Here is a 20,368-nt window from a genome sequence, read left to right on the forward strand (position 1 = left end):
TCCTTCACCAAACAACAAGAGCCAGGGGCATGGAATAGTGAAAAATGCATCTCTCCAAAGAGCCAACTTCCACACTTTATGCTTTTGAAATAAAAATCTTTAAAAGCAAGTATGTTCTATTCAAATATGTCACTTAAAGAATTCAGAAATACATAAAAATAAACTGTCATACAGCGTGATTAGAGGCATTACCAGAAATCAAATATTCTGGTTTTAACTGTACCTAAAATCATCAACTTTCAAAGAAGTAAAATTTAATAAGATATTTGCATCATTAAAAGATACCAAACAAGCTGGGCTCGGTAGCTCAGCCTGTAATCCCGTGTCTTTGGAAGGCTGAGGTGAATGGATTGCCTGAGCCCGCGGGTTCGAGACCCGCCTGGGCAGGCGAGACCTCATCTCTACAATAAATAAAAAAATCAGCCGGGCGTGGTAGCGCATGCCTGTAATTCCGGCTACTTGGAAGGCTGAGGCGGAAGGATCGCCGGAGCCCAGCAGGTCAAGGCTGTGGTGGCTGGTAGTGGCCACTGCACTCCAGTCTGGGCGACAGAGTGAGACTCCAACTCAAAAAAAAAAAAAAAAAAAAAAAGATACCAAACAGTTTAATCTCTTCTTAATTTGGAAGTCTTGTAAGGATATGAGATTGGCATGATAAACATTAATTATACTATACTGTTCCAGCTCAAAAGTGCCAAATGAACAGATTCCCGGAGAACGATGAATAATTAAACATTGATGATACATTACGAGAGCAAAGAACTTCCCCACATATCAACAAAGTATTTCTCCCTATTCATAAGGAATTAAACCTATCACAAAATGTCTAAGACTCACTTCCAAATGTTTACTCATTTTCAGTATTTAATGATCGAATAAATCCCCTTAAAATGAAGTTACTCTTGTATTGTAATGAAGATAGGGAAGCAAGCCAAAAATAAAACTCCCAAGGGAGAACAGAGGACAGCTCCTTCCCAGCACAGAGAAGGAAAAACAGCAGCAAATCTGCAGAGACAGCAGGTCAGCTTGAGTTTTTCTTACCCTTCTAGAAGGTTCCTATCTGCTTCCTTCAGACTTTTAGGACCCCACGGCAACACCGAGGGCATGGTCTCTTAACTCCCCTCTCCTGACTAGCACCTGCAAGCACTGCCTCTCTGGACATCATCTTTTCAGGGCTAGATATTTGTCCATAGTAGAACCAGTGGCTCTACCCTTTAGAGGATCAGAAACATAAGCTGTAGTAAATAATGTCAATGAAATCAGATCTAAGTTGACTTATCTAAGATCTAAGCTGGCTGATTGATAAGCAGCATGAGACTGCCATAGTAAAGTCTGCCACACTAAAGCTGACTTATGTCTGCTTCACAGCTTTCCTCAATCACCCTTGTCCTTGTCTGTCACTCCCTGCTGCTGGCAATTTGACTACCTGTTCTCCATTGATCATTTTCATTTGCCAACAAGTTAGAAACCAAATAACAAAACTTACTAAAAAGAATCCTAGGCATAAACACTCTGCAGGATTCCTTCAAGAATCAAATACAAGAATCCCATTGTCTGAACACTTCTAATGCACAGATGTACATCATTTATATACCACTGCTATCAACCCATGTATATTGTTTCACATTTTGCTTTTCTACTTTACACTTTTTAAATAAAAAGAGAAATCTGTAAAGACAAGAATGTTCTTGTTTTTAGACAAGAGTCAGAAAAATCTGGGTTCCAGCAGTCCAAGATTTCATACTTCAAATATCTGTAGGCAAAGCACTTCATTTATTTCGGGCTCCAGCTTTCTCATCTATAAAAAAGGCCACTACCCTCTCCCCTGCCTAATTTACATGAACGCCCCAAGGTTCCAATTAGATGATGCAGGTAAAAGCACTATGTAAATACAGCAAGTCATCACAAGATAAGGTAAAGTAGCAACAGTATTTTTCATCATTATCATGAAAAATAACAACAACCTATTTTGACATTTTTGGTCCTACTTCTTGCTGATTGTTATCTAAATTCTGCCAAATTAAAATTCCAAAATATGTTATTGCTTTTAAAAAAAGAGAACTACAACTAAAAACACTACAGCAACATAGTATATGTTCAGTAAATGTTGTTTGGATTAACAAATCAATGTTTACTTCAATGCCCAGCACAATGTAAACACATGGGAAGGTGGAAAATAAATACATGAAGCGTTTCCTTTTTTTTTTTTTTTTTATAGCTGTGAGGTCCCAAGGTTACAAAAAGTCTAATGTATCTTCCTTCATTGAAATACTGAAAATTCACAAGTTAATTCACGGACTAACAATTCGAGTTACTCTTGTCTTTACATTAAAAATTTTATAGCAGCATCCTCATTTCTAGTAAAAGCTATTAATTTCAAGCTAGAGAAAACATGCCCTTCAGAGATAGCATGCCTTACTCACCAGCTTACTGTCACAAGCACAAGATACTCAAACACTAACTCCAGCTGACAAAATAAAATACTCTTGTTCAGTGAGAGGATTGTCTCTTATAATAGCCTGGCTCTTACCCCAGGAGCTTTATTACCAAGAATAAACTTTATGAAAGGTTGCCATACATAAAGCAGACTTCCAGCTGCTCTTCTAAGCAAACATCAATGAGACTTGTGATAAGAGAGATTAACTTGGCTATCACATCCAGGGGCAGCTCTGCTGTAGACAAGTGAATTTCTCACCCACTTCTCGCTAGTCCTGCAAAGAGGAGGAAAGGAGGCTTAAATGCTAAATAGCTTTAAAACTGATTTAATGTATGCGTACCACTTTCAAAGAAAACAAGACAAGTATAAACTAGATTAAAATTTTAGCTTAAACGTTGGCTTAATACTAAAAAAAAGTAGCTCTTTTCCTAGGAAGGAAAGTTTTCACATTCCTCTCAAATTAGTATTGAGAGCAGGTCTGACACTGCTGCAGACTGAGATGAAGTAACCATGGTTACCTCCATAATCATGGAAAGAAAACATCATAACTGCCCACAGAGACAGGCATAAAATAATTTATTACTTAATAATCATACAATCATAATTATACTAAGAATACATCATGATACATGGAAAACTGTATTGTGTCTAAAAAAGTCATCTTCTTAGAAAAACGTTTACATGAATTAGATATAATCTTTTCATAAAACTACTTCTTAAAGTCTCCAAAGGAAAGTTAATATGTTGGTTATCTATTTTTTAATTACATAAACAGTTTTCACTCATGGATATACTTTCTTCTGCTTTTCAATACTTAAAAAAATTGTTTGACAGAGGAGAGATGACTCACGTCCCAAGATGGTATAAAGAAAGAGCAAGAGGCTACTGGGAGATAGCCAAACACTTGCAAGTGCATCTCATCACACTTCTTTTCCATAAAATGTGAGCTCGTGCCTGGAGAAGTTAATTTATTCCTTCAAGTTAGGTACATCGTAAATGGCAGAACCCAAGTGTGTGACTCCAAAATCAGTATTCTATTATTCTACACTGACCCTAAGCCTGTATAAACGTGCACACGAGGCTAGAGTGGGCAACAGACCACCAAAAATCAATATTCTTTGAAAGTGAACAGTCCTAGCCGGGCTTGGTGGCTCAGCCTGTAATCCCGCGCCTTTGGGAGGCTGAGGTGAGTGGATTGCCTGAGCCCGCAGGTTCGAGACCCGCCTGGGCAGCGAGACCTCATCTCTACAATAAATCAAAAAAAAATCAGCCGGGCGTGGTAGCGCATGCCTGTAATTCCGGCTACTTGGAAGGCTGAGGCAGAAGGATCACCAGAGCCCAGCAGGTCGAGGCTGCAGTGGCCAGGACTGCACTCCAGTCTGGGCAACAGAGTGAGACTCCAACTCAAAAAAAAAAAAAAAAAAAGAAAGAAAGTGAACAGTCTTTAGCTAATGAAGGTGGTTGGTAACATCATTCCAGAAGAGGTGAGGGAAACGTTCGCCAACTAACTCAGCAGTTCATGAGGTCAACCCTTTCCTCATCTACAGAAAAGCATTAGTTAATTTTATCTTCTGTTCAAATCTCTCCCCAAATCACCTATATAAAGAAAGCTTCTAGCCAATACCAGATCCATGTTCTGATCATTTTACCATTCTGCTTTCTGAGGTTTTAATTTCTCTTCAGCTACTGTTCATGTCTCTTGAGACTAAGAAAATATTCAGTCTATTATTGAACCCCACACATTCTTAACAGAACGAGGAAGATAAGGTGAGAAGAAGATGTACGACACTGTCTTCACCTCATTTTCCAGACCTGCCTAATGAGTCAGTTTCACGCTGCTGGGCAAGAACAAACTGGGATGGCCAGTGTGTGCGTTTAACTCGCTATAAAATGAAGACACTGCTTTTCAAGTTCAACATCTTTAACGTAGTCAACAAAATAAATTCACCCTGCAATCTTGAAATTAAATTCTACCTCCCATTATTGATTTCCTGCTGCAAAAGAGTTCTTAGCCTTGTTATTAAAAATTTGACTTTTAAAAAAAGTCAAAATCTTTGAAGTATTTCCTGAGAATATTAAATTTATCCACTATTCTCAAAGCGTATGCACTATGAATCGAGGCAAATCTTCTCTAACTAAACAGCTACATCTGTTCCAATCATTCTCAGAACATCAGTTATTTACAGTGGCTCAAAAACTCCAATTGTCAGGTTGCAGTAGGACTACTTTTTGTGCTGGGTCAAATTACCCCAGGGGAAAGGAAGCAGAGGACGCAATTCCCCAGTGTGTGCTCATTCCTGAGGGAGGCTGGGGACTCTTGATCCTGCCCTGTAGCCTCCCAGTGCCAAGAAGCTACATGTGGGGGTGAGGGCAAGCCACAGAAACTCTGCCTCAATACCAAAATCCCCACTGGAATGATTCCCAAACCCCCAAGGGAAAGGCACTGCCACACTCCGATAGACCTCAGGGTTACGAAGGGTGCTCCTCCAGTTTAAGTCCTGTCCAACAAAATGAGCTGACGCCCTGACCGCAGACTGTCAAAACAAAACAAGACATTGATTCAGAGCATCAGAGATGGGAAGAGGCTTCCAAGTGGCAGCCCCAGGTGCAAGGCTTTTTCCCTCTAGTTTAGCTACCTGCCTCCTCCACTTCTTTTTCCTGGGCCCCCGATGACAGGCACCATCAGAAGGTACGTGTGGCCATCAGTTTGGAAGCAAACACTATCAAAATACACACAGATACCAAGACTCCCATCACACAACCCACACAGGCATCCCTGAAGCATCGCACCTCGAGAGCTTTGCTCCCCATAAGGAAGGAGACCACACCCACCACCAACAGAGAACTGAGACGCAGAGAGAAAAATGAGTGAGAAGCAGCTTTCCAGCGGCATCACCTCCAACACTTCAGTAGACTCTTATCAGAGGAGGACCTTCAAGGAATCTTCTCCCCACATAAAACAAAACTATCATGACTTATAAAACTTAATGATTCAAATATACGCATTTTGAAGTTGTTAGTTTTATATAAATAGTTAAATTTCACAATACTAAGATTAGGTCAAAAAGGACATAAAATTAGACCTTTGGATTACGAAAGTCTCTAGAACTACACTGTACAATACAATTACCACTAACTATATGTAGCTATTTGAATTTAAATTATTTAAAATTTTAAAAATTTGAAAATTCAGTTTCTAAGTCACACTAGCCACATTTCATATGCTCAAAAGCCACAGTGGCATCATGGCTACAAACTGGAGAGTAAGGGTAGAGAACTTCTGTGTTAGCTACTTTTGAAGAAATCTCTCAAAACGTGGCATCAAACACAATACCACACAATCAAAGAACAAAAGTAGACAGAAATGTTCTGCATCTTGACTCTGGCAGGAATGCACTGTATACATGAGTGTGTCACAACCTACCAAGTGTCCATTTCAGTAATGTATGTAAATGACTCCTCAATAAAGTTGATAAGAAAAAAAGAATAAATACATGACCACTGATGAATTCCAAAGGAAAACAAATGCCACTCAGGTGTGTACAGGAAGTTCTACAGTCCTGGCCCCCTCACTTGGTCTGGGGCCTCAGACAGAGGAAGCAGAAGGCAGGTAGTGAGATTGGTGCATGACCAAGTGTGGTAGAGGGCTGTGGGGAAGGGAGAAGGGACGTGAGCCTGGCAGGAGGACGTGGCCCTCCTAGCAGATGCCACTGCATCTTTACCTCAAAGTACCAACCACGCCACAAAGGCCACGCCCCTCGCTCGGGAGCCACCGAAGCTCTGATGGAATGCATGCAGTGGCGTACAGTCTCACAGACGCCTTTCAAAGGATCAAAGAAACTGTAAAAGCAATAAACTACCCCAAATATTTAAAGACACAATCCCTGAAGCTCGGAAGGGACCAGCACCACCGATCCCAATTTCGCGTGGGCCAAGGATCCTCAGTTGACAAAAGTTGATAATTCAGACTAAGGATCACAGCTGATCTTAACACCACTCCAGCTCCTCTGTCCTGGAAGGGACTGCAGCCAGGCAGCCGCTCTCCAGTCACTACTCTTGCTCCAAAAGTAGACAGGAGGCGGAGGGGGAGTCGTGCCCCCCAGAGCAATTCAGTTGAGGGCAATGGCCTCAGGTTTGCTCTGCTGACAGTAACTCCTGGAAGTCATGGAATACCTCAACCAATTAGGAGCACAACACTATGATTTTTTTCATGTCAGATGTCATTTTATACTTTAGTCAACCATTTCCATAGTCATTAGTTGCTATCAAAAGTTTACTAAAAATGGGGGGAAAGTTCAATAGGAATGGCTAAAAATATTATTAGCTTACAATACTTTACAACCATTAAAATGATCATGAACACTATGGCAACAAAACGCAGAATCAAATGGAAGAGCAAAGCACACCTCTATAGCATGTAGACATCTAAAAAGACCACAGGAAAACCTGAACAAATGAAAACTGCTTGACTGATCGGCTTGTGGACTTCTTTTATGCAGATAGCCGTTACTGTTGCTCTAATGCTACTTGCGTAAGACAAAATATAAACTGTTGATACTTACAAACACAAACAGCACACTTACCACAGTGGGATTGCCACTACTTATCAACTGGCTGACTTCATGGAAAATGCTTTTGCAGTCAATTGATTTATCCAATGATCCTCGTTTTACAATCACTGCTACTGCTAGTAGAATCTGTTCCCGAACATATTTTTGGAGGCTGTAAAACATAAAAATCATTGTGAAAAACATTGATCTAAGTCCAGCATCAAAGTACTCCCGAGTTCCTCAATGTGCCTGAAGCTACTAACAACAGTGCTAACAGCTGAGTGTAGTACAGCCAGACTCAAAACCAGAAGACCGGGGCTGGAATTCGGGCTCCAGTATTTACTGGCCTGTGACCCTTGGGCAAGACAGCACACAGAGCCTCTCAGTTTCCTCACCTGTGAAATGAGGACAACACTAACAGGGTGATTATTAGGATGAACTGTTCCTAGAACTGTGTTGAGTACATACTAAGCACTACGTGTGTGTTAGCTACTTCAGTTTTCAGTAGATCCAAAGCAGCTCCCTGTTAAATGTAGGGGAAGAATCACTAAGATTAGGATTCCACTAATTTGGAGAGAAGTTCTGATCCGATATTCATCTCTAACCGGTGTCTACTCCTAAGTCCCATTTCCCCGTAGAGTGTAAAGGCAACATACCAGCTATCCCAGGTGCAACATTATACAAACACACAACTGTCAGAAAACTTGTAAAAATGTCCTATTTAGGTTCTGTTCCTCTGTATGACAGAAGCATCCATTCCAAGTCAAGGCATTCTACAAAGCCCATTTCAACCACTGGGCACAGAGGTGTAACTCTTTTCATAAGCTTTTCTTTTCACAAGCTTTTCTGAAAGGTAAGGCTCGGAAAACACAACCCTGGACTTTATAATCCAGCTTCAAGAATGTCACAAAGATACAACAACCATGTGCCCTTGGGATAAACTTAGACTTCTCAACATGGCCTCAAAGTAGTGGGACCCACCCTGGCTTCCCAGAGACGGTCCCAGTATACCTGCTTTCCTTCACTCTAGAAGGTATCCCTGTTTGCACGAAAGTTACAGTCATCCGCCCCCAGAAGGCCCTCTGCAGCCAGGGCCTGCGCCTCTCTCTGACCTCACCCTTCACACTCTCAGAACTGCAGGCACACGAAACTTTTCCCACGTCCCTGTCCCACACTCTCGCCTTCCCAGACCTCTAAGTTTCTACCCACTCTGCCAAGATTGTGCTGCCACGCACGCTCCCCCGAAAGTAAGCGCAGAGGGCTCCTGCAGCCCCCTCCCATGCCACGCCACATCTCTTACTACTGCAAACCCTATCCCTGATGGTCTGTCCACTCTCAGCACACCAGAACACGCTAAGCACACTGCCTGCCTGCAATACTAGACATTTATGTGAATGAACAAGCATGTCCCCCAGGTCAAGACTGAAGTGAAAAATATCCTTCACAGCACAGGCTTGAGTCATTCGTCCTTCATTCCTTAAGCAAACAAATGCTGAGCTCCTACTGCAAGTGGAGTATTAGTTGATCAAAGGGAATTCTTACACTGTTGAGGGGACAGAATAGATTCCTAGACATAGACTATGACTAGACAATGTACAAAAAGCTGAAGACTGCTACTAGAAATGGACACAAAGCTAGTTTTAAATATCTCTACTGGGGTAACCCATTCGGGTTTCCTCCCACTGTGGGAGCTTTTCTGTCCTCTCAATAAATCCTCCTTTCTCACTTAAAAAAAAACAAAAAACTCTACTGGCAAGTATAGTAATTATTAGGAAAATAATTGTTATCATCTATTGAATGCTTATGATATGCAAGGCTTTAAATGAATTTCACAAACAGTAATAATATATTCGATCCTCACAACAATCTTGAGTACTGTTATTCACTCCATTTAATAATCAGAAAATTAATGTACAAAGTTAAGTAATGTGCCCAGGGTCACAGAGTTAGGTGGCAGAAGTGAGGTGCAAGTCCCTTTCTCAGTCACTGTGTTACCTGACTCTTTAGAAATGGGCACTGTGCATTTCACTCTATACAAAGTTTACCTCAATTACAAGGGGAAAAAAAAAGACGAAAGAAAAAATTCTGTTCATGTAATGAGAAGTGCACAACATTATTTATGTAATATTCTCTATAACCTATAGTATTCTACCTATGCAGTATGCCAAAATGTTTAACTTGACACTAATCCACATTGTAGGGTGTTCTACAAGATAAAAATATCTGTGTCATGAAAGGCAAAAAAAGAGTAAAATTATTCTAGATTAAAAGAAACTAAAGAGACATGACAACTAAATACAATGTATAACCTTTGGTTAAATTCTGGATTAAAAAAAATAAAAATCTACTGTACCTAAATATATAAAGCAAATAATAAAAGCTCTGAAGGGAGACATAGACTATACTACAAAAAAGAAAAAACCTATAAAGAGGAAAATAAATATAAGTAATATTATTCTGACAACTGGGGAATTCAGAATGTTAAATCAAAATTATATTAGGCACTAAGAAAAGTGCAAGGGAAGAACCACCAAGACACTAAGAAAAGTGTCTAATATAATCCTGCACATTCATTGCACTATCCTTACAACCTCGCTAAAAGTTTTTCATTTTTTTCAAAATAAGGATTTGGGGGAAAATACGTAAGTGAGCTATTTCAGCGTGGAGCCCTACAATCAACTTACATTCATGACCAACCAAGTTTTCACTTTCCTAATACTGAGAGTGGATGAAAGTAAAAAAACCTGAAGCTGCTTACTGCAAACATCTGTCGTTAAGCACAAGTCTTTTCTAAATTGTCCCCTTTTTCACAATACAGCTGAAAGTTGCAGACATATCCAGGATTTGCCTCAGACACCACTCTGAGTAGCATTCCACACTTTTATTTTTATTCAGATTATAAACTCGAAAAGATGGTATTCCACCATGACATCAGCAACAACCAGGAACAGAATTTGTAATGACATAAATTCACATCAGTGGTAGCAAATGAGATAACTTCTGAGCTGATCAAAGAAGAGAAAGGTGTTAAGCCAGGAGCAAGTCTTCCTTACTCCATGAACACTGGAAGCACTTAGCTGTGCCCTCCTCACACATAGGAATACCCGCTAATCTGCTCGATGTGTGACCCACCAGACCTGCGAAGCTAGCAGGCTACGTTGAACTTGGCTTTTTTCTCTCACACATTTTTTTCTACATGTCAACCAGCTAGCAGTTAACAAAGTCCTCAAGTCACGTCTGTAATTATTATTAAATATTATGATCTCAGAGAATGTTTGTGGGCACTTGAAAGGAAGAAATGTATGACAGTATGTTCTGAATTGGATTTGAAGTCTTATGTATATGTTTATTGACATTAATCACCGCTCCCAATGACATGCATTTCTCATTACACAACAAACTTTTTCTTCAGTGAATTTGGAAATGAACACCTAAAGTATTTCAGTGCACCATCAGCAACCAACAGCACTACCTATTCTTAAAAGAAAACTTGGTATATGGTGGACTTTGGGGGAAAATGGTAAGTAGTGACTCAATTTCTCCCCAAGATTTGTGTAGCTAATAATTTTCCTCATTTAAAAAAAAATCATTTAAGTAATAAATGTACACAATCTTATATACTGATTAAGCAAAACAGATGTGAATAACATAAAAAGAAAATTCATGCTTACCCATTCCTCAAACCTGATCCCCTCTTTAAAAGAAACTTAAAACAAGAACTTGGCACTTTTTCTTAGGGAACATTTTCTTTGCACATTTTTTATGCATATAGATAGGGAACATCTGGCTTGTGAATGGCACCCAGTCTCTCTCCTTTCCCCTGACTCAGGATACTCACATATGCCTTGCAATACTCGCCAGTCTAAATTTAAGACATGCTCAAAGAAATAACCACCCCTACCAAACACCAGAAGAACAAGCAAATCTAAAGGATTTTCAACTGAGTCCAAGACCAACTTTTTTTTTTTGAGTTGGAGTTTCACTCTTGTAGCCCAGGCTGGAGTGCCAGTGGCACACTTATGGCCAACACAGCCTCGACCTGCTGGGCTTAGGCAATCCTTCCAAGAAGCTGGAACTACATATGCACGCCACCACGCCCAGCAAGTTTTTGTGATTTATTGTAGAGATGAGGTCTCACAAATTGCCCATGCTGGTCTCAAACCCTGGGCTCAGGCAATCCTCTTGCCTTGGTCTCCCAAAGTGCTGGGATTATAGGCTGAGTCACCACACCCAGCTCCAACTTTTTTTTATAACCAAATTCCTCACAACTAAATAGCAACCAAATAATCCTAACATCCAACACAATATTTTCAAAGAAACAAAACCCAAAACCTAGTATCACAAGCTTAAATAAAAGGTGCCATTTCATTAAGTACCAAAACAACACAACTGTGTGTATGAGTCTTTAAACTATGAGTCCCACAGAAAGCTTAACCACAAACACCTACCATTCAGCAAGAAATGAAGAAATCCTCTAATGCACACTGAAAGCCCTGAGAGGATGCACAAGCTCGGCTGCATGTACTCACTTGGGCCTCTGTAAGACGTAGGTCAGGAGGAATGTCCGCAGCGACTCGATGCTGCCTTTCTCCAAGAGGATCCACTCCCGGACGACAGCTTCCATGATGGCGGTGGCAGCTTGGAAAAGGACATAGTCCACTTTGCTAGTTTCTGAGGACAAATTGAAACTGTCTGTAAATAGTAGTTTGTTTTACCTTGAACAGTTTGCGTGTATGAATTTAAAAACAGAACGTTCAGACAAGGAAGAAGATGGTTACCTGTGCTTTTTTTAATCCAGTGACCTTGCGCTAGCACCACAAAGAGGTTAGTTCCTCTCAGAAGACCCCTCAGGCAGGTGGCAGCTAATCACCGATCACAATTTTCACAAACTTTCCTCACCTCTCTTCAACTGTTACTTCCAAAGCATGAAGAACTAAAAAATAACACAGCTTTAAAAAAAATAAAAATAAAAATATAAAGCAATCAGAAAATTTCCTAAGATTCTCACCCTGTGCAAACCAGAACTTTCTTTGTATCTGAAAAAGAGCTTAATAAACTAGTCTTTGAACATTACTATTTGTGATGAGCCATGCTGTTAAAATGTTTCCATTTTTAAGTAATTAAGCTTTCAGCAGAATGATCCATCCCAATAGCAAGTTCAGAAATAAAAACAATCATGTGTAGATTATTTTTTCCAAAATAACAAAATGAGTTGCATTTACACAAGGTGAGAAGTTCTCATGAATTTTCTGATTGCAATATTGATCAAACTGAGTAAAATCCCAAAGCTACACTTACAAAGACCCAGCCTTAACTAGCAAGTTACAGCATCTGAACTAAAAACTGAATTGGGGAGAAAAAATAGAAAATTAACACGTCTAAAAAATTATATTAATTTTCTATTTTTTCTCTTATTAACCAATATCACTATAATCAGTTTCCAAACAGCATTATAAACAAGGAGAAACAGTCAAAATGAAGTCAAGAAAAAGTAGAAATTTCCTGAAGCTCTAAAAAATAACCACTGTGTGGAATCCACGAAAGTCTATAATAAGACTCCAGATTACTTGCCAAGACCATTGGACATGAGTATCTGAAAGCCATAAGAAATTACTCCAGTCATAGAGTGGCATCCTCAAGAAGTTATCAGAAGAGCAGGAAGATATAGCCAGGCATGCTACTTTCTCTCCTATTCAAGCTCAGGTCATTTAAAACTCTTACAAGTGCTCTTGACACAATCAGCTATAAAAATGTGGGAGAAAAGGTGTACCCTAAGTAAATTCCTACAATATTAGACTACTACACAGGGGTTTTGAAAATACCAAAACTGTTCAGAGGAATCAATTTGGACCTTTTTAAAAAAGTTTTGATTATTCTATGCCATCTTAACATGAATTCTGAGATGATAATCAGAACTCACAAAAACTTAGAAACCTTAAAATATGATAATTAAAATAAAGAAATAGCTTCTAAAAATGAGAACCTATAAAAGCTCTGTTTAAAGTTCTAGGAATAAAAAAAAAAGAGGATTTGACCCAGAAGCAACTCCATTTAATCAGATCACTTAAGGAGAAATATGGCATGGTCTCACAAAGGTAATTCAAATAATCTCTTTTTGTCAACCTCCTCTTGAAGAGAATGATGGTTGTTTGCTTGTCTTCATTTTCTATTGTCGTTGTAAAAATTTTAAGAACAAGAAACCGAAAATCCTTGACAAGGATTTTAACAGGAAGCAAAATCTGAGGGACTCTCAGAATTTTAGAAACAGAACTCCAAAGTTCAAGTAAATAAATTCTTGCATTTTACAAGAGTTGAAGAAAGGATGCCCCAAGTGATAGAGAAGAGATTTGAGGTCACATGGTGGGTAAAGGCTCCCCTAATCACTCCTAAACACAAATGCTACAGAAGATGAGCCCATTAAATAAGCAGCTTCAATGTTGACAAGCAGTGAAACATTTGCTTCTAACTGTGCTTATACCCAAGCCTTTTTGATGCCCTTAGGGTGGGAGTGGAGAGGACAATTACAGCAGATGAACATTCAAAAGTTTTCAAGAGACAAAGAAGTTTCAGAACTGTTTCTTTGCTACCACTGCATGGTATTAAAGGAAGATCTGATGGCTACTTCCATAGAAGGTGTCTGCAAGAATGGAGGAATCTGAAAAAAGAAAGCCAAACCCAAGTTTAAGAAAAAGAATCTTCCTAAAACGTATAAAGTGCACGTCCTCATAGAAGCCATGACTAGCCTCGGTAAGCTGCACCTCCCCCAGGGTGTGCAAGAGGCACCAGGAGAGAGCCCGGAGCCTTCCAATGAACTAGCATGCTATCTCACCGGCCTTGGTCTTCCTCTCGGCCATAAAAATGCTCCAGATCGTAAGGTCTTCATGAAGAACTCACGACTCAACTAGAATTTCTAAAATCTGCTTTTAGGAAGATCTGCCACTGCCTAGGCTGCTGTCCATGTAACTAATTATTTCGGGCCACTTTAGCAGAAAGCTTTCACTTGCTACCACAGTAACTTTCTTTAAAAATAATTGTGTGTGTAAAATTCATTTGTATCTTGTCAGCCACTTGAAACTAGACAGAACCATGAAGACAAAAGTGAAAGTGAAATAAATAGTAACAGAGAAAATGCACTACATTCTGATCAAAAAAAGTTTTTTTGAAAAAGAAAAATTAAAGCCCTAGCAGTCAAGCTACAGATGCCCAACTACTGGCATCGCCTCTCTGGGTAAGGTCCAGAAGCCTGCTCTTTTGACTCCATGACACCTTCATCCACCAACTTTCATGTGAAAGATGACCTATCAATTCCTGACAATTGACAGCACTACGAAGGAAGTAACTCTCCAGATCCAGAGAAGTTAAAGTTCATCAGTCTGTCTTTTTAATGGTTTCTTATTTCATTTTGTTTTGGCTACTTCTGAGAGATCAGAAGTAAAAGAAACCCATTTCTCCCTGAGAAAAGGACAAAAGAATGCTCCAAAGTCAGCTCCAGGAGAGGTCAACCAATCCCTCCTGATGCTTGGCTATTTCTTTAACAGGAATAAAACTCACAAGTTTTGAAGGAACATTTGACACTAAAAAACGAGTAAATTCCTAACTGCCAAAAACTTCTGAGTGACGAAGTCTTCAAGTACTCATTGACAAAATGCACCAGCATGCACCATGCACACACAGACACATAATACCACAACACATGGAAAGGAGCAAAGGAAACCAAAACCAGAGCAGAAACAGAAGGGTCAGAAGAGAAAGAAATGAGGATCATATAAAACTAAAGTGAGAAGGGAGAGGGAAGAATTTGAAGAGGCCAAAAAGGGGAAGAGGCAAGGAGAAAGTCTCCCCTTTATTAGAATGTATTACCCAGACGTTCTGTAAAAATGACAACACACAATCCCTAGGTAAGAATGTGAAAATTCTGAACTGCGATTGACTGCCACTTGTATGAGAAGTCTTCTCGGAGGAATTGCCCTTCTGTGCTGGTGGCAACTGAGTAAGGAGTGAAAAGATTTTCTGTGAAGTTCAGATGTAAACATTAATGTAACACAGGGCTTTGCAGTACATTAATGATTATGCTTGTAACACATGCACTCCACCTTTTAAATCGTCAATGTCTCAAAACCCAAACTGATTTTTAAAAGCATGGCCAGAACTAGCAACACTACTCTTTAGAAAATGTTATCAAGAAAACAAAGTATTCCAAAACAGGCTCCAGCATAACAAAGCAATAGCACTTCATAAAATATACATACTCTTAAAAAGGAAAGAGTGACATAAACAAATACGCTCTAATAAAACATTGTAACTTAGATCAACTACCTCCTGCTAGTACAGAATGACAACGGCATCGCGATAGGAAGATGAAACACAGCCCTAGTCATGTCATTAAGGCACAGGCCAGGAAAACCAACTCACTCAAGTGATTACAGGTTAATCATTTAACACAACAGCTTTCTAACTCTATCAGTGCTGGACAATTTCAAGGCAGTAAGGATGAGTTGATGCTCCCTGAAGCTCTTTATGCTAGTGTCCAGTTTTGCTTCTTTCAATTTAACATGGAGTTAAATAGCCTCCATAGGCACAAGATACATTTCGTGCCAGAGACAAATCTACCGAAGCATAAAAGCTGACCACTCAAATAAGTAAATTAATTAAAATGGCCTCATTGAGAACGTAAATGTAGTTGTCAAAACTGTTCCTCTAATGGTAAGACCCAACTCCTGAGTAAGACCCAGACACCTTCACTGCTGCCAGCTTCTTACAAACCAGGAACATGACATGTTTAAGCTGCTCACATTTTTAAAAAGCTATTTACAAATCAGGCCATGTGGCCACGACACTTACTTTGCTGTTCACAAAGTGCTTTTACATATGTAATTACCCTGCACCTCACAACGCCTTAAGACAGCAAGTCCACTCAGACAAGTGGTCCTCTCAGGCCCACACAGGGGATGAAGAGGTGGCTTCCTCCAGGCAACACAGTGCAGTGGGCAGCACTGGCACCTGGCTCTCAGAATGCCTACCTCAGAGCTCTCTCCACTGCCATCCAACAACTCATTCCAAAGTCCTTCTATGAAAGGCCTTCTTAACACATCACTTTAATTGCAATTTATTTCAACCCAGAAACTGGTGTGCTGGTGCCTACAGATATACCTTACTAAAAACAAGACTAAACGGTCAGATGTTTTAGTTCCTAGTAGTCAACTAACCACTTTTATGGTCACAGATGACTCAAAAAGCCTTCCTGAGTCTGAAATATGGGTAATAGAAGATGGTGCCAACTAAGAAAAACAGCCAACGGTAACTACATGCATAATTATGCTAGTTAATTCTATAAGTTGTTCTAAAGTTAATAATCCAAAAGACACATATCCCCATACACTTAATCCACTAAAAAACGAGGATATAAAATAATAATTAGCAACGAAATTGCTTACTATTATTGAAAAATATCTAAGAGGCAGATGGCAACATCATATATAACTCTTAGAAAATGCCATCTTTGGATAAGAGTTATAATTCTGTGACTGTTTTACAAGAGACCACTTCTGTGTATGTGTAAGATATAAGGCACTCATAAAACATACATGACAAAAGGAAAAATCAGTGCTTTATTACAGGATATAGTATTAACCGACCCAGAATGACTAATATTCACTAAGCAGCTTACTATAAATGAAATTGTTTAAAAAAAAAAAAAAAACTATGGAAAAACAACTAAAGGAAGTAAAATGTAGAAACCCTCCAAAAGCAACCTTAATCTTAAAATTAATACTGGGATAAGAGATATTATAGTACATTTCCAGTAACAAATGTCATTTGAAAACAACTGAAAAAGCATTAAATTTTTTCCCCATTATTAATAGCCTTCATGTTACAGTCAATAATAAATTATTGAACATTATATCTAGGGAGGAAAATCCAAAGTATAAACAAAGTTTCTCACCTGGCTCTACAGAATATCTTTAAAGCCTCTAATTTTTATCAATGAAAAACTCTAACTGTATAAATCTGCTTATTTTTAAAGAAACTTAAAATAGCTAATGTTCAAGACAGAAAACCAGATCTGATTATGCCAAAATATTTAAAAAGTGAATACTTACCCAAAATATGCTTGCAAACTGCAAATGGTGATTTTGATTTCCTAAATGATAAGAATATGTGTTCTGCATGCTGGCGCTGTTCATTATTGACCATGGAAGGTGGTGCCTTGAGAGTTAAAAACAAAAACAGAGTGCACTATTTGAGAAAGCTTGAACAACAGCAATTCTTTTACCCAAAAGAAGAGAAAATGCTTTCACTTTTGAGGAACATTAGGGACAGATTCTTGCTTAATTTTTTTTTTTTTTTTAAGGAACTACAGTATGAAACTTTTTTTTTAATCAGAGTCTCACTCTGTCACCCAGGCTAGAGTGCAGTGGCACGATCACAGCTGCCACAGCCTCGACCTGCTGGGTTCCGGCAATCCTTCCAACCTCAGCCTTCTAAGTAGCTGGAACTACAGGCTCGTGCTACCACACCTGGCTAATTTTTTGATTTATTGTAGAGACAAGGTCTCGCCATGTTGCCCAGTTGGTCTCGAACCTGTGGGTTCAAGCAATCCTCTCACCTCCACCTCACAAAGTGCTGAGATTACAGGCATGAACCACCATGTCTGCCTAAAGTATGAAACTTGATAATACATATTTAAAATACAGGTTTCAGCCGGGCTCGGTGGCCCAGCCTGTAATCCGGCGCCTTTGGGAGACTGAGGTGAGCGGATTGCCTGAGCCCGCGGGTTCGAGACCCGCCTGGGCAGCAAGACCTCATCTCTACAATAAATCAAAAAATCAGCCGGGCGTGGTAGCACATGCCTGTAATTCCAGCTACTCGGAAGGCTAAGGCGGAAGGATCGCAGAAGTCCAGAAGGTCGAGGCTGTGGTGGCCAGGAGCGTGCCCCTGCACTCCAGTCTGAGAGACAGAGTGAGACTCCAACTCAAAAAAAAAAAAAATAAAATAAAATAAAATACAGGTTTCAGAAAAAAATAAATTTCTGGCAAGGTTGGGGTCAGAATCTCTTAAAGGTGCTCACATTTTAGAAATCTTCCTAACATTTTTTTGTATTTTCTTTAAACATAACTGACTTACCACCTTTTATTCCAAAATATACCACTCAGCTTAACTTGACTTGTTCCAAATAATTTCTAAATTCTTCAGTACTGGTGAAACTGAATCCAAGTTACTAAAAACCAATCTCTAAAAGCAATCCTTTAAGATAGAGGATCAAACAATTCTACCTCAAGTTTTCTAAAATTGCCATTAAATCAGAAAAATAGGGAACAATTTGTTTGGAATTTCTGAAACTCTTCTCTGAATAACAATCAGTCAAAAAGCTACACTTCCATCTTAACCAAAACACTTTCTAAAGTCTGTCAGGTTTTTAAACTCCATTTCAGTGTAACGATCTTTCTTCAAAGAGGATACTCTTTTGAATCAGATTGACCCAAAATATGCATTCCCATCATATGGTTTGGTTACCTTTTGACCTATTAAGTCCTACAGATTCTTAACGTGGGAAAGGAGCGTGGGGGTAGTCGGTGGGACGATAAATCTTGACCGTCCAAACCAACACAAAGGGGGCAAGTCACAACTTCAACGACATCGAAAAAATCTGGAAGATGAAAAATATCATAACCAAAGACATTAGATCATGCACATTATAAATTCTATCAAGGATGCAACACTAGTCACTCTAATTTCAGCCAAAACAATGAAAAGGGTGTACACCCAAGAAAAATCAATTATTGTGAAAGTCTGGCTTAAGAGAATGCTTATAACCAGCCCAAGAAAGCTGAGACTACTATTCCTAATGCTACAGCGCCCCCTACAGTTCTCTAGATAAATTGGAAGTGTTTCCATTAAAGAACTGGGCTAAACTCTTAAAACCTCTTTTTTAAAAGCTTCACTCATAAAACACTGCGAACAACTAACCACATCCCAGAAGTAAACACTTTTGTCCTTCCACCTTCCAGCTCTTCATTTCCACCCCTTCTGCTAGTTCTGCCATATGAGTGTGTGCTGTCACAAGACGCTGCATGCTGCCTGCTGGCTTACGAGCCCTGCACCCTGGCACCCCATCAACACTGTTGCCCACAGTCCACTGCCGCAGGCACACGCCAGCTACAGCCCCAGTGCCTCCTCAAAGAGCACAGTGTGCATAATTATGCTAATTAACAAACTGTTCTGAAGTTAATCATCCAAAAGACATAACCTCATTACTACATACACTTAACCCACTAAAAAATTAGTCTGAACATGTTAATATAACAAAAAGTGATAACCCATTTGCAAAGTGTCAGATTTTCTAAATAACAAAATCTAATCTAAAAGTTAGTTTATACTAACCACCTAGCTAAAGAGTATCATAGAAACAATAAAACTATCAAGCCAATACATTAAATGACAGGATGGCATTCACTTTAGTTTCCTGAAATCAAAATTTTAATTTCCTTCTTGAAACTGGTTTGGCAGTGGTATCAGAACAGCAACTTATCTGTGTCAGAAAATCCCAAAAAACTTTAAAAACAAATGAACAGATAGCCATAAAGATTCAACAGGCTGGGAGTCAAAAGCAAACATACGCACTTTCAACTCTAAGTTCCCCAGGTAGGACTGATCTATTGAACTCTTCTCCTACTCCTTTCAGGAATCTTAACTTACACTTCCAGAATCACTTCATTCTCTCCTTCCTTCATCAACCATCCCTGATCTTTCCCAGTTGGCCAGTACAAAAGTCTCTATCCCACCTCCCATGACGTATAGCATGTCTATGTCTATTACCCAACTTGGCACCATGGATCACAAGTCTCTGTCCCACCTCCCATTATGCACAGCGGATCTGTCTCTATCACCCAACTTAGCACTACGGACTGCAAGTCTTTGTCCCGCCTCTCCTTTCTCCCTCTCGCTTCCCTTGGGATAACAGAGTTAGAAGGCCCTCGCCACATGCTAGCATGCTAGCTCTTGAACTTCCCAGCCACCAGAACCACGAGCCAAGTAAACTTGTCTGTGGTATTCTGTGATAGCAGCTGAAAACAGACTCAGACAGATGGCTTCATATTCTAATTTTAAAATGACAGATGTACCCCCCCAAAGCATGAATATTGGTAGTCTTGTCCATTCATTGAAAACTTTCAGTTTAAGATAAGAATCTGCTCAACTCTGTTTCCCCTTCATAGCTTTCCTTCCTTCCTCCCTCCCTTCCTTCCAAGCAGGATTCATTGAGAGGACAGAAAAGCTCACAAAGCAGAGGGGACCCGAAGGGGTTGTCCCATAATCTTTTCTTAAACCTTGGAGCTTACCACCACTCCTATCTAAATTTAAACCCAGTAACACATAATGAAACACG

At 39.5% G+C, this 20,368-nt stretch overlaps 1 protein-coding gene across 1 annotated transcript in view; it reads right to left on the reverse strand.

Moving 5' to 3' along the window:
* XPO4 (exportin 4) overlaps nt 1-17,192 on the reverse strand; it is a 73,727-nt gene extending 56,535 nt beyond the window's left edge. The window contains exons 1-3 of the mRNA XM_008067988.2: nt 17,085-17,192; nt 11,514-11,655; nt 7,018-7,156 (exon numbers count right to left, since the gene is read on the reverse strand). Of these exons, the coding sequence (XP_008066179.1) occupies nt 7,018-7,156; nt 11,514-11,655; nt 17,085-17,178 (375 nt within the window). The 5' untranslated portion in view covers nt 17,179-17,192. The remainder of the gene's footprint in view (nt 1-7,017; nt 7,157-11,513; nt 11,656-17,084) is intronic.
* Between the last annotated feature and the right edge of the window lie 3,176 nt (nt 17,193-20,368).

Source organism: Carlito syrichta, unplaced genomic scaffold (assembly GCF_000164805.1).
Source record: "Carlito syrichta isolate Samal-C Ts95f unplaced genomic scaffold, Tarsius_syrichta-2.0.1 Scaffold309850, whole genome shotgun sequence".
Lineage (NCBI taxonomy): Eukaryota > Metazoa > Chordata > Mammalia > Primates > Tarsiidae > Carlito > Carlito syrichta.